Consider the following 12,884-nt stretch of genomic DNA (forward strand, 5'->3'; position numbering starts at 1 on the left):
TGAAAACTGATGCTGAAATTCTTGCTTATAGTATTCGTCTATCCACCTTGCAAATAGTCTAAGCTCAGAGTTTTTACAAGCAAAGACTGAAAATAACATTCTATATCAATCTAGATTCCACAGAGCGAAAGCCGTATATTACCGTATATTACCTTCTGAGATAAAAGGTCTCAGAAGAATTCAGAATATAATAATACTTAATTGTTTCCTGGTATCTTTACAAATTAAACAGAGCACTAACACACTTGGCCAACTTTATGAAAAGCAGGGCACCAAAGAGGTTACAATTAGACCATAAGTTCGTTTCTAAGGCTTCTCAAAATTGAAAGAAATTTTTCATAATATAACAAAGTCAAGCAGTGGAAACCAAAAACAAAACGATTGTGAAAAACAAGGAAGGCCAGATTTGACAACGATCTCTAAATTTCAAGATTTATGATGGAAAAGAAACTTAATTTCAGCCACGAATTAAACAAGTGAGTTGAGGAATTCCGTAAGGTGCCACTGGTTTAAAAACTTTATGAATAATGTGATCAACTGGTTGTTAGTCAAATTTGTTCTCAGTGTATAGAAAAGACCACAAAATTGTATCAATATATTTTCTACGTGTTTCGAGTTTTCTTTCGAAAAATTAATGAGCCAAAAAATATAAAATTTGTTTTTGAAGGGGTTTTCTTCCGTTCATTGATACTTCCGTTCATCACTCTTGTCGTTCTGATTGTTGATATTTAGGGTCTTGCTTTCTTCAGTGTTCAAATCAAATGTAGTACCTCTTAACCCATACAATTCAATTTTCCGAAGCATTTTTTTCTGAAATAGTGTCGAAAGCTTTATTTACATCTTAAATGGTGCAAAAATGCGTTTAGTAACAGAGTGTTGTCAGGTTCGTATGAACTCAACTAAGTTGGTAACTTTGTCCACAGTTGTCCTTTCCCAAAAATGTTTGTTATTTAAAATGTCAAAGTCATGAAAATAATTAGAAATTCAAATAAGAAACATTTTTTTTATCATTTGTTCCCAAGAGTCGATACCAGAGAATTTAGCTTGAAATTATTGAATTCACGTTTTTCAACAGCCTTGTGGAGATATATAACTGAACATTTTCACTGAGACTGGAAATATGCCTTCCCGAAGAAATTTGTTTATGTATTTGGAAAAATAGTGGGCCGTTGAACCTGCTACTGATTTTACAAAAAAATAGTTCAGATCCTTATAGTCTTTACTGTATTTTGGCATAGTTTCTTGAATGACTCCAAGCACTTCCTTTTCGTTCGTTGTTAGCAGAAACATAGATCGATTTTTTGTTTCCTCGATGAACACTCACTTTGTGTAAACTTTTTACATCACCTATTTTGCGTAAAATTATTCCCTAAAACTGCAAAATGACAACACACCAATCCTAATTTTTCTTGAAAAATTGAACTCCTCGAGTTTTTAACCACCACGCATCTTCAAACTTGAAATTTTGAACAGTTGATTAAGTTTCAAATACAACAAAAATGAGGACCATTAAAATTTTATTCTTTACTGTTGTTATTCATTTTTCCTACGGTTAATTTTAATACAACGTGAGTTCAAATTGCTTACAAATTTTCAATACTAAGCAAAATAAAATTTTACGAAAATCAGTCATTCAAGAAGACAAAGATTTCACATGCTAGGTTTTTTCCTGATCGTTTCTTTCCCAATGTAAACAGCATCGTTAAACAGATATTAACAAAAATTCATGTTCTAACGTCCTCATGTAATGTATCCGGGGGTACTAAGCGTAAATTATCATCAATTTATTGCTCATCGTCGTCTAAATATTTGAAGAATGCCAGCCGTCTGATTGTTCTTGCGAGTTGTATCTCGGAACCACCCTCGAGCCTCCTTGTTCTTTTTAATTTAACGAAACTAACTAAAAGAATTTTTAGAAAAAACAATGTACCAATCAAGAAAATGAGAAAGACACACTGAAAAATTAATTCAGTTTGTTCGTTCATGACTTTAGACTAACCAACAGAATGTATTTCAAGACCCGCGCCGAGGTGTCAACCCTAAAAAAAGCAAAATTATGTACGATTGGCGTTGATTGCGTTGAATTTGTGTAAGATCTACACTTGGGCGTAGATCTTACATAAATTCAACGCTTTCAACGTCAACTTTATATAATTTTGCGTTGAATTTTGGCGTACATCTTTTATATTTAGCGTGGAATTTAGCGTAGATCTTAGATAAATTCAACGCATTCAACGCCAATCTTACATAAATTTGCGTTGAATTTTGGCGTAGATCTTATATAAATTCAACGCATTCAACGCCAATCTTACATATTTAGCGTTGAATTTAGCTTAGATCTTACATAAATTCAACGCATTCAACGCCAGTCTTACATATTTTGCGTTGAAATTTGGCGTAGACCTACATATTGAGCGTTGAATTTTAGCGTAGATCTTACTTATTTCGCGTTGAATTTAGCGTAGATCTTACATAAGTTCAACGCATTCAACACCAATCTTACAAATTTAGCGATAAATTTTACCGTAGATCTTACATATTTAGCGTTGAGTTTTAGCGTAGACCTTACATATTTAGCGTTGAATTTAGCGTAGAACTTACATAAATTCAACGCATTCAATGCCAATCTTACAAAAATTTGCGTTGAATTTTGGCGTAGATCTTAAATAAATTCAACGCATTCAACGCCAATCTTACATTTTTAGTGTTAAATTTTATTGTAGATCTTACATACTTGACGTTGATTTTAGCGTAGGTCTCACATAAATTCAACGCATTCAACGCCGATCTCACATATTTTGCGTTGGTTTTTGGCGTAGATCTTACATAAATTCAACGCATTCAACGCCAATCTTACATATTTTGCGTTGAATTTTGGCGTAGATCTTACATATTCAGCGTTCAATTTTAGCGTAGATCTTGCATATTTTGCGTTAAATTTGGCGTAATTCTTACAAAAAATCAAAGCATTCAACGCCAATCTTACATATTTTGCGTTGAAATTTGGCGTAGTTTTTACATATTTAGCGTTGATTTTTAGCGTAGATCTTACATAATTTCAACTCATTCAACGCCAATCTTACAAATTTTGCGTTGAAATTTTGCGTAGATCTTACATATTCAGCCTTGAATTTTAGCGTAGATCTTGCATATTTTGCGTTAAATTTGGCGTAATTCTTACATAAATTCAAAGCATTCAACGCCAATCTTACATATTTTGCGTTGAATTTTGGCGTAGTTTTTACATATTTAGCGTTGATTTTTAGCGTAGATCTTACATAATTTCAACTCATTCAACGCCAATCTTACAAATTTTGCGTTGAAATTTTGCGTAGATCTTACATATTCAGCGTTGAATTTTAGCGTAGATCTTGCATATTTTGCGTTAAATTTGGCGTAATTCTTATATAAATTCAAAGCATTCAACGCCAATCTTACATATTTTGCGTTGAATTTTGGCGTAGATTCTACATATTTAGCGTTGATTTTTAGCGTAGATCTTACATAATTTCAACTCATTCAACGCCAATCTTACAAATTTTGCGTTGAAATTTTGCGTAGATCTTACATATTCAGCGCTGAATTTTAGCGTAGATCTTGCATATTTTGCGTTAAATTTGGCGTAATTCTTACATAAATTCAAAGCATTCAACGCCAATCTTACATATTTTGCGTTGAATTTTGGCGTAGTTTTTACATATTTAGCGTTGATTTTTAGCGTAGATCTTACATAATTTCAACTCATTCAACGCCAATCTTACAAATTTTGCGTTGAAATTTTGCGTAGATCTTACATATTCAGCGTTGAATTTTAGCGTAGATCTTGCATATTTTGCGTTAAATTTGGCGTAATTCTTACATAAATTCAAAGCATTCAACGCCAATCTTACATATTTTGCGTTGAATTTTGGCGTAGTTTTTACATATTTAGCGTTGATTTTTAGCGTAGATCTTACATAATTTCAACTCATTCAACGCCAATCTTACAAATTTTGCGTTGAAGTTTTGCGTAGATCTTACATATTCAGCGTTGAATTTTAGCGTAGATCTTGCATATTTTGCGTTAAATTTGGCGTAATTCTTACATGAATTCAAAGCATTCAACGCCAATCTTACATTTTTTGCGTTGAATTTTGGCGTAGAGTTTACATATTTAGCGTTGATTTTTAGCGAAGATCTTACATAATTTCAACGCATTCAACGCCAATCTTACATTTTTAGTGTTGAAATTTAGCGTTGTTCTTGATATTTGGCGTTGATTTTAGCGTAGATCTCACATAAATTCAACGCATTCAACGCCGATCTCACATATTCTGCGTTGGATTTTGGCGTAGATCTTACATAAATTCAACGCATTCAACGCCAATCTTACATATTCTGCGTTGAATTTTGGCGTTGATCTTACATATTTAGCGTTGAATTTTAGCGTAGATCTTGCATATTTTGCGTTGAATTTGGCGTAGTTCTTACATAAATTCAAAGCATTCAACGCCAATCTTACATATTTTGCATTGAATTTGGCGTAGTTTTTACATATTTAGCGTTGATTTTTAGCGTAGATTTTACATAATTTCAGCGCCAATCTTACATATTTTGCGTTGAATTTTTGCGGAGATCTTACTTATTTACGTTGAATTTTAGCATAGATCTTACATATTTAGCGTTAAATTTGGCGTAGTTCTTACATAAATTCAAAGCATTCAACGCGAATCTTGCATATTTAGTGTTGAATTTTAGCGTAGATCTTACTTATTTAGCGTTGATTTTAGCGTTGCTCTTTCATAATTAGCGTTGAATTTAGCGTAGGTCTTACATAATTTCAAAGCATTCAACGCCAATCTTACATATTTTTTGTTGAATTTTGGCGTAGATTCTACATATTTAGCGTTGATTTTTAGCGTAGATCTTACATAAATTCAACGCATTCAATGCCAATGTTACATATTTTGCGTCCAAATTTTGCGTAGATCCTACATATTTAGCGTTGAATTTTAGCATAGATCTTACATATTTAGCGTTGAATTTAGCGTAGATCTTACATAAATTCAACGCATTCAATGCCAATCTTACATATTTAGCGTTGAATTTTAGCGTAGATCTTTCATAATTAGCGTTGAATTTAGCGTAGATCTTACATAAGTTCAACACATTCAACGCCAATCTTACATATTTTGCGTTGAATTTTGGCGTATATCTTACATATTTAGCGTTGACTATTAGCTTTGAGCTTGCATAACTTCAACGCATTCAACGCCAATCTTACATATTTTGCGTTGAACTTTGGCGTAGATCTTGCATTTTTGCGATGAATTTAGCGTAGGTCTTACATAAATTCAAAGCTTTCAACGCCAATCTTTTATATTTTGCGTCAAAATTTTGCGTAGATGTTACATGTTTAGCGTTGAATTTTAGCAAAGATCTTACATATTTAGCGTTCAATTTAGCGTAGATCTTACATAAATTCAACGCATTCAACGCCAATCTTACATATTTAGCATTGAATTTTAGCGTAGATCTTTCATATTTAGCGTTGAATTGTAGCATAGAGCTTACATAAACTCAACGTATTCAGCGCTAATCTTACATATTTTGCGCTGAAATTTTGCGTAGATCTTACATATTTAGCGTTGAATTTTGCGTAGGTCTTACATAAATTCAAAGCATTCAACGCCAATCTTACATAATTTTCGTTGAATATTGGCGTAGATTATACATATTTAGCGTTGAATTTTAGCGTAGATCTTAGATAAATTCAAAGCATTCAACGCCAATCTTACATATTCAGTTTTTTTCACTGTTTCGACCGTTATACTGCAAAGGTGAGAAGCATGGAATCAGAAGAAAATCATTTTTTAGTGCTCTTTTATAGTGCAAAATCCAATTCAGACCATTTAACGATTTCAAGTTTTTCAATTTTTTTTTTCAAAAGTCAATTATTCTAACTGTTTCGACCCCTATACTTCACAGTTGAGAAAAGCGAAGTCAGCAAGAAACCACTTTTCAATGCTCTTTTATAGTGCAAACTCCATTTCAGACCATTTTACCATTTCAAAATAATTCCAAGTTTTTTTTCCGAAAAATCAATTTTTTCACTGTTTCGACCCCTATACTGTAAGGGTGAGAAACATGAAGTCAGAAAAAAATCATTTTTTTGTGCTCATTTATATCGAAATCCAATTCAGACCATTTTACGATTTCAAATTTTTCAAGTTTATTTCGTAAAAATTAATTTTCTGACTGTTTCGACCCCTATACTGCACAAGTGAGAAAAATGAAGTCAGCAAAAAATAACCGTTGAGTGCTCTCTTACGGTGCAAAAACCATTTTAGACCATTTTAGGAATTCAAATTTTTTTCAAAACTATAAAAAAATTTAAATTTTTCCCAGTACGCCTCACATGGTAAATGCGTTGAATACGTTGAACTTATGTAAGATCTCGGCTAAATTCAACGCAAAACGTGTAAGATGTACGCTAAATTCAGCGCCAAATATGTAAGATCTATGCTGATTTCAACGAAAAATATGTAAGATCTACGGTAAATTCAACGAAATACATGCAAGTTCTACGCTAAATTCAACGCAAAATATGTAAGATCTACGCTAAAGTCAACGCAAAATATGTAAGATCTACGCGAAATTCAACACAAAATATGTAAGATCTACGTTTTATAAGGATTGCGGCTCTTAAGTAAACCAAGGTACTGTGACACAATGGTAGAAGAGGCGACAATCAAGCAGGAGGTCAGTAGTTCGAATCCCCTAGGCAATTGGAGGTTAATAGTTCAAGTTAACGCTTTGATTTATTGTAAGATCAACGCTCAATTCAACGCAAAAATATGTAATATCTACGCTAGATTCAACGCTAATTATGCAAGATCTACACTAAATTCTACGCTAAATATGTAAGATTTACGCTAAATTCAACGCTAAATATGTAAGATCAGCGGTAAATAGCGTTGTCAAGTTGGAAAATTCACCGCCATTTCTTACATAAATTTGCGTTGAATGCGTTGATTTTTTGTCTTTAATTTCAACGCATTCAAATTGCGGTGAATTTTCCAACTTGTAAACGCTAGTTGCCGCTGATCTTACATAATTTTGGCCAAATTCCTCGGCCCGGGGATTATTTTACAAGAGCGGGTTCTTTCTATTTTTCAAAGGTCACTGAATTGGCATATGACGTAATGGAGTTGGGATCCGTTGCAGTTGCAGTCGTCAACTCCTAGCATCCAATCTCCCCCCACTGAGGGACTCTTCTGGGCAACACACTTCTCGTTTGCCCCCTTCCATTGGGCTGCCAGTCTGAGCGCCACAGGTACTCTGGCATCGACTGGTCAGAGGCAATATCCCTATAGAAAAAAAGGTGAAATTTTAAGAAAAAAATAGCCACATAAATCTTATTGATACCGGATTTCCATAGGTCGAAGTGAAAAGAAAAAAAGATTAAAATTTTAAAAAGACTCTTGTTTTTGCATAAGAAAGTGCAAATAGTTGAATGAGCTATTGAATCTTGCAAAATATCTCTAATTCAAATAGCCAAACAAGCAACGGAATATTTAAAAAAATGAAGCTAATTGACCTCAGAGGACCAAATTCAGAAGATCAAAAAAACTTATATTTCACATTGCTCTACAGAAATTAACACTATTAAACTCCCGCCATATTTAAACGAATCTATACTGTCTCTGCCCCCAGCTTAGGGGGCAACTTTTATACCCTTACCCCCCCCCCCCCCCCCACAGGCTCATGTGATATTTTTTACATAGTAATGTAAAATGGCTATTACTTGCACGAGTCGTCTCCTTGTTTTTTTATTGCAGTGACTGGAATCAATACCAATGACTTTTGTTTTCCCAAAGAAAAAAAATTATGTCTCAATTAGTTACAGCAAATTGACCAACACTCAATATAATTCGTCGACTTGATTTTCGCAGTATTATTCTTAGACAGAAGAATTTTTCCTCTCTTTAGTTTGCATCTGAAAGAAGCCTTGACATTTGCTTCATCCTTAGTTGACATTTATTTGAAACTGTAACTGTATAATATAATTTTCCGACTCAGAATGCGATGCGACACAACAAAACGTGTAATTACTTGCTCACATGATTTTGGTGAAAAAATACCGTTTTCCACATCGGCAAAAAGAAACAGCTTGAAATCTTAAATAGTAAAAACAAAAATTGCATTGTTTGCAATATTTCCGGGTTGAAGTGGAAGGACCGGTATGTCCAGACCGTCCAGACCGAAAGTGTCTATGTCTAGATTTTCGTGCGTTCACTAGACTTTGGTGCGTTTCTGTCCAGAATTTCGTGCGTTCAACAATCTTTTGTGCGGTCATGTTCAGACTTTCGTCCATTCGCCACACTTTCGTGCGTTCACCTGACTTTCGTATGTTCGTCAGACTTTCGTGCGATTATGTCCAGACGTTTGTGCGTTTGTCGATGTTTCCAGAATATGTAATCTCCTGAAAATGCCATGGCCGTTAAGTGCGTTAAAACATACTTGTAATAGCGACGGCTAAATTGTAGTAAAATCATTGAACGACAATATGAAAGTGCATTGGGTATAATGGCAAATGGTTACAATAGCAATGAGTATAAAGGCATTGGGTAAATTACAATTTGGTAAATTGTCCTGACTTCGTGAAATGTAAATGAAAAAGTTTTTAAGACAATGTAAATGATTAAAATAATGTAAACGATTTAAACAATATATTCACCGAAAGAAAACCTTAAATTTAGAGATGGACAACCAGAAATTGGGGAGTTCTTGTAAGAATTAGGATGAATTTATCAGTGATTTTGTTTAAAGTTGGCAATTTGGCAAATGAAGACTCTCTCACTGCACTTAACAAATTTTTTTTAAAAAACGTCTCTGCATTTAGTAGGATTCAAAAGGGAGTCTCCTCAATTAAAACACTTTGCATTTTTTCTTTCATTACGACACCACTCATTATTGTTCTTTAGCTTTGCTCATTATTGATATGAGAATCACCCTATGATATATAAGCAATGAATTGCAGTTTTTGGCGGGAATATTTTATTCCCAGAAACGTTTTCTGTCAGATTTTCTTTTTTTTGTAAAACATGAAAATAATATAATGATGTAATTTTAGCATTCAAACTTAGCTGTTTTGAGCGGTTATAGTTTTGACCGCATTCATCGCATTTAAGGCTAGAAACCGCATTTCTGCTAGCTGTTTTACCGAATTCACCGCAATTATTACATTAATAATCAAATTTTCAGCTGTGCCACAATGAATCTGGGTCTTCTTGAAGCTATTCAAAAAATCAGCTTTGCATCGGAGTTCTTGCTGATAACAATTTCTTGACGGCAATGTCATGGGTGTGATAGAATTGATTCATAAAGTTTTATGTCGTATCGTATGTGTTTGGGAGCGAGAACAGAAACAACTGAAATGTTTTTTATAGAAGGCAGCAAGAGTAATTCAGAGTAATTCCAAGGTTGGTTCGAACTGAACTAATAAGAACAATGATCGGCTGTGAAGCAAGATATCCTTTATTTAAATTTTTTAATAAATCAAAAATATTTACAAAACTAACGTGAATGAACATACCCAGCTTTGAAGAGACTCCGGTTGTGATTCCGGACAGTTTTCTGGTCCTGCTGAGTGGCATTGCTGGCTGTCTGCGTCGTGTTCTCCTCTCTCTGGTAATTGAGCCAGAAGCCAGCCTCGTCTTCCCCGACAGGAAGACCCTTGCCCACAGCCCACGTGATCAAAGCCTGTTAATCGAACTTTTTTTCAAAAAAATTAAAATTTACAATTAGAAAATCTTGTTTCATAAACGATCTTTGTTATTATCACGAGAAAATCAACTACTGCTCGTTATATGGAAATGAGAAAATAAAATCAAAATTATGAAAAAAAATTGGTTCTAACTTAAACTAGAAAAATTTGAAATAATTTTGCAGTGAGTAGGAACAATTTACACCAAAAAATACAGTCTACGTTAAATTTCGCCAATTTATGTAAAATTTGCAAATCGTTGGTATGTTGGGGATCAAACGTAAGAAACCGTTGGTATTTTTGGTTTCATACCACAAGAAACTAAGAAAAAAAAGACGTGCGTTTGGGTTGCTCTCTCGATTTCGGCAAGCAAGACGAAAATAGAAACAAATTTTACACCGAGTCTTGAACACCCTAGATTGATCCCCCCAACAACTGTTTTTTGGCTGTTATCATATCAGAAACACTGTGCACGTGAGCAAATCAATTATGTTGTGGTTCTTCAGCAGCTTGTGTGGACCTCAAACAGGTGAGATCTAACCAAAACGACCCCCGCCCTTGTTTTCTTATCTGGAGGGATAAAAAAACTCAGTAGGCAAATGCGCATTCAATGTTAATCAGATAAAACAGTTATAAAACCTAGAGAAAGCAAGAAGGTTTTGTTAGCTGAGACTGGCAATACTACAGAGCTTAGTCAGGCCGCAAAACAAGCCAATTTATCTTCGGGATTGACCCAGCAAATTGAATAGTTTAATAATTGATGTCATCACTTCCCGCTTTCACGTACCCCCAAAACAACACTTTTCTACCCCGACAAAATCGATAAATTGCAAACGATATCTGTTATCGAACATAATCTCGGAAAAACTAAAATTAGATATAACCAGTAGGGAGCGAACTTCGACGAGATTATGTGCTTCAAATCAATGTGGGCCTACTCTCAATTTACGCCTTTACTGTCTAAAGTGAAAAAAATACCACGCGATTTAGCGAAGCGGATATGCGAGTTCAGCAAATGTAGCTGCAACAGATATAAATCTAAAGGAACTCCCAGGTCTCGACACCATCAACAGTAACCACATCCCTACCCTAAGGTTCATTCCTGTAAAGTTTCGGGTGAGATGGTCAGAATTACCAACATCCGTTATCGATGCTTAAATTTCACACGCTTAATCGTTAGAAAATTGGAAAAAAACTCTTTGCAATTAGCAAATGTATTCTACGTGCCTATAAACATGGGGGTAAGAAGCACAAGCAGCAGCAAGAGAAACAGTTGTTGAGCAGACTTGAGCGATGGAAATCAGGTGATTATGCTGCACTCTGGTAGAAGGCGCCCTCAATGAAGCAGTCAAGCAAAACTAGAAATGAGTCAATAGACGCTTTAACAAGCCGTGTGAAATCTCTTTGCCCGCAGGGGTAGTTTAGGAGGGCAGCGAAAGTTCTGTCTTCTGGCGGCGTCGCACCTGACAATGCTGCAACGTTGAATAAACCTAAAAAGCTCCAGCCTAAAGAAAAGGAACCTGATCATTAATTTGATCATGATGCTAACAAGAACGTATATCATTTTGACGCGGCATCAGTATTCTTCCAAACTGCGTCGTTCTCCAATTTTACTGCAGCTGGGCCGTAAAAATGCATCACGAGCATCTGCTGCATGCAGTAAACTGCGGTGCCCCTGATCAATAAAAGCGAGCAAGCACTAGTTTAACAAAATTCGTCAACTCAGTCAACAGGGGTCAGCTTTCTGAGTTCATTGCTCCTATAATATGTAGTGCAACACTAACTTCATTAAAATGTTGAAAGGTGAAGTCCATCCTATTGCTGTTGGGGAAGTCATTCGACGTCTTATTGCTAAATGCATAGCTCGTGAGGCAAATTCAGAAGCTGCTGATCTTTAACACAAAATAATTGGGAGTACTATCAGATGTGGTGCTTAGGGCATAGTACAGACAACAAGATTTCCTTTACAAAACCCCAAAAATCGAAAAATTCAGGAATATTGCAGATTGATTTCAAAAATGCCTTCAATTCCGTAAAAAGGAGCAAGGTTTTGGAAGCAGTCACAAATTTCTTACCTAGTGTTGCCGCTTTTGCGGCTTTTTACTACTCACAACACAGTCATTTGCTTTTTAACAACACATATTTAGGTAGCCAATTGGGAGTTCAATAAGGGGGATCCTTTGGGGGCGCTTTTGTTTTCACTAGCTTTGTGGCCAATCGTTAAAGAAATTGAAACAAAATGACCAAATCCAGTACAGCATAATTGGTATTTAGATGATGGCATACTTGTTGGTACCCACACACAACCTTGCACAGCATTGACTTTGTTGAGAAATTTGGGTGAAAGATGCGGTTTAGTGCTCAGAATAAAAAAATGTGAGCTTTGGTCACCCCTTGATCAGAACGCTATAGATAACAAAGTAAAGAGAAATAGCAAAAAAGGACTTGAGATCTTGGACGCTGCAATCGGCAATCCCATCTTTGTTGCCACATCTTTGAGGAAAAAAGTCAGCAAAATAGAAAAACTGCTCGACAACCTGGCGTATCTAGACGACCCACATTATGCACCTGAAATTATTCGAGGCTGTCTAGGTGCCCTCAGAGATGGTATATTCCCTGCGATGCAACACTCCATCTGACGAATCCTTTGATATTTCGCAGGAATTTGACAACCTTCAGAGAACAACGTTTGAGAATAGGTTAGGCACCGTTATAAGTGACAAGGCTTGGAAGCAGGCTTGTCTACCAATAAGCAAAACTGACTTTGGATTTAGACAAGCAGTTGACCAATTGAAAAAAAGCGTTTGTTGGATCGGTATCGCAGGCAGACGCCTTAGTAGAACAAATAACCGCTGAGAAAATAACAGACAACCAAATTTTCAAAGAAACAGTAGAAGAAATGAGGAATCTAGAAATTATCCAATTTATACAACAAAAGAATCAGTAGGCACTTGACGATGCTGTTTTTTCTGACCTTCCCGGTAATAAGATTTTAAAATGGCAGACAGCTCGTGTGCTTTCACTAACCTTGCCTCAATCTGGTGCATGGCTTTCCGCACCTCCAATCCCTTGTCTGGGCCTTCACCTTCAGCCAAATGAATTCAGAGCCGCATTGAAGTATCGTATTGTTGTTCCG

General features: G+C 35.4%; 1 protein-coding gene across 1 annotated transcript in view; it reads right to left on the reverse strand.

The window, feature by feature from the left end:
• Window positions 1–7,086: 7,086 nt before the first annotated feature.
• LOC142335520 (uncharacterized) overlaps window positions 7,087–12,884 on the reverse strand; it is a 54,947-nt gene continuing 49,149 nt past the window's right edge. The window contains exons 2-3 of the mRNA XM_075384061.1: window positions 9,578–9,744; window positions 7,087–7,349 (exon numbers count right to left, since the gene is read on the reverse strand). Of these exons, the coding sequence (XP_075240176.1) occupies window positions 7,223–7,349; window positions 9,578–9,744 (294 nt within the window). The 3' untranslated portion in view covers window positions 7,087–7,222. The remainder of the gene's footprint in view (window positions 7,350–9,577; window positions 9,745–12,884) is intronic.

This window comes from Convolutriloba macropyga, chromosome 2, assembly GCF_964194025.1.
Source record: "Convolutriloba macropyga chromosome 2, txConMacr16.3, whole genome shotgun sequence".
Taxonomy (NCBI): domain Eukaryota; kingdom Metazoa; phylum Xenacoelomorpha; order Acoela; family Convolutidae; genus Convolutriloba; species Convolutriloba macropyga.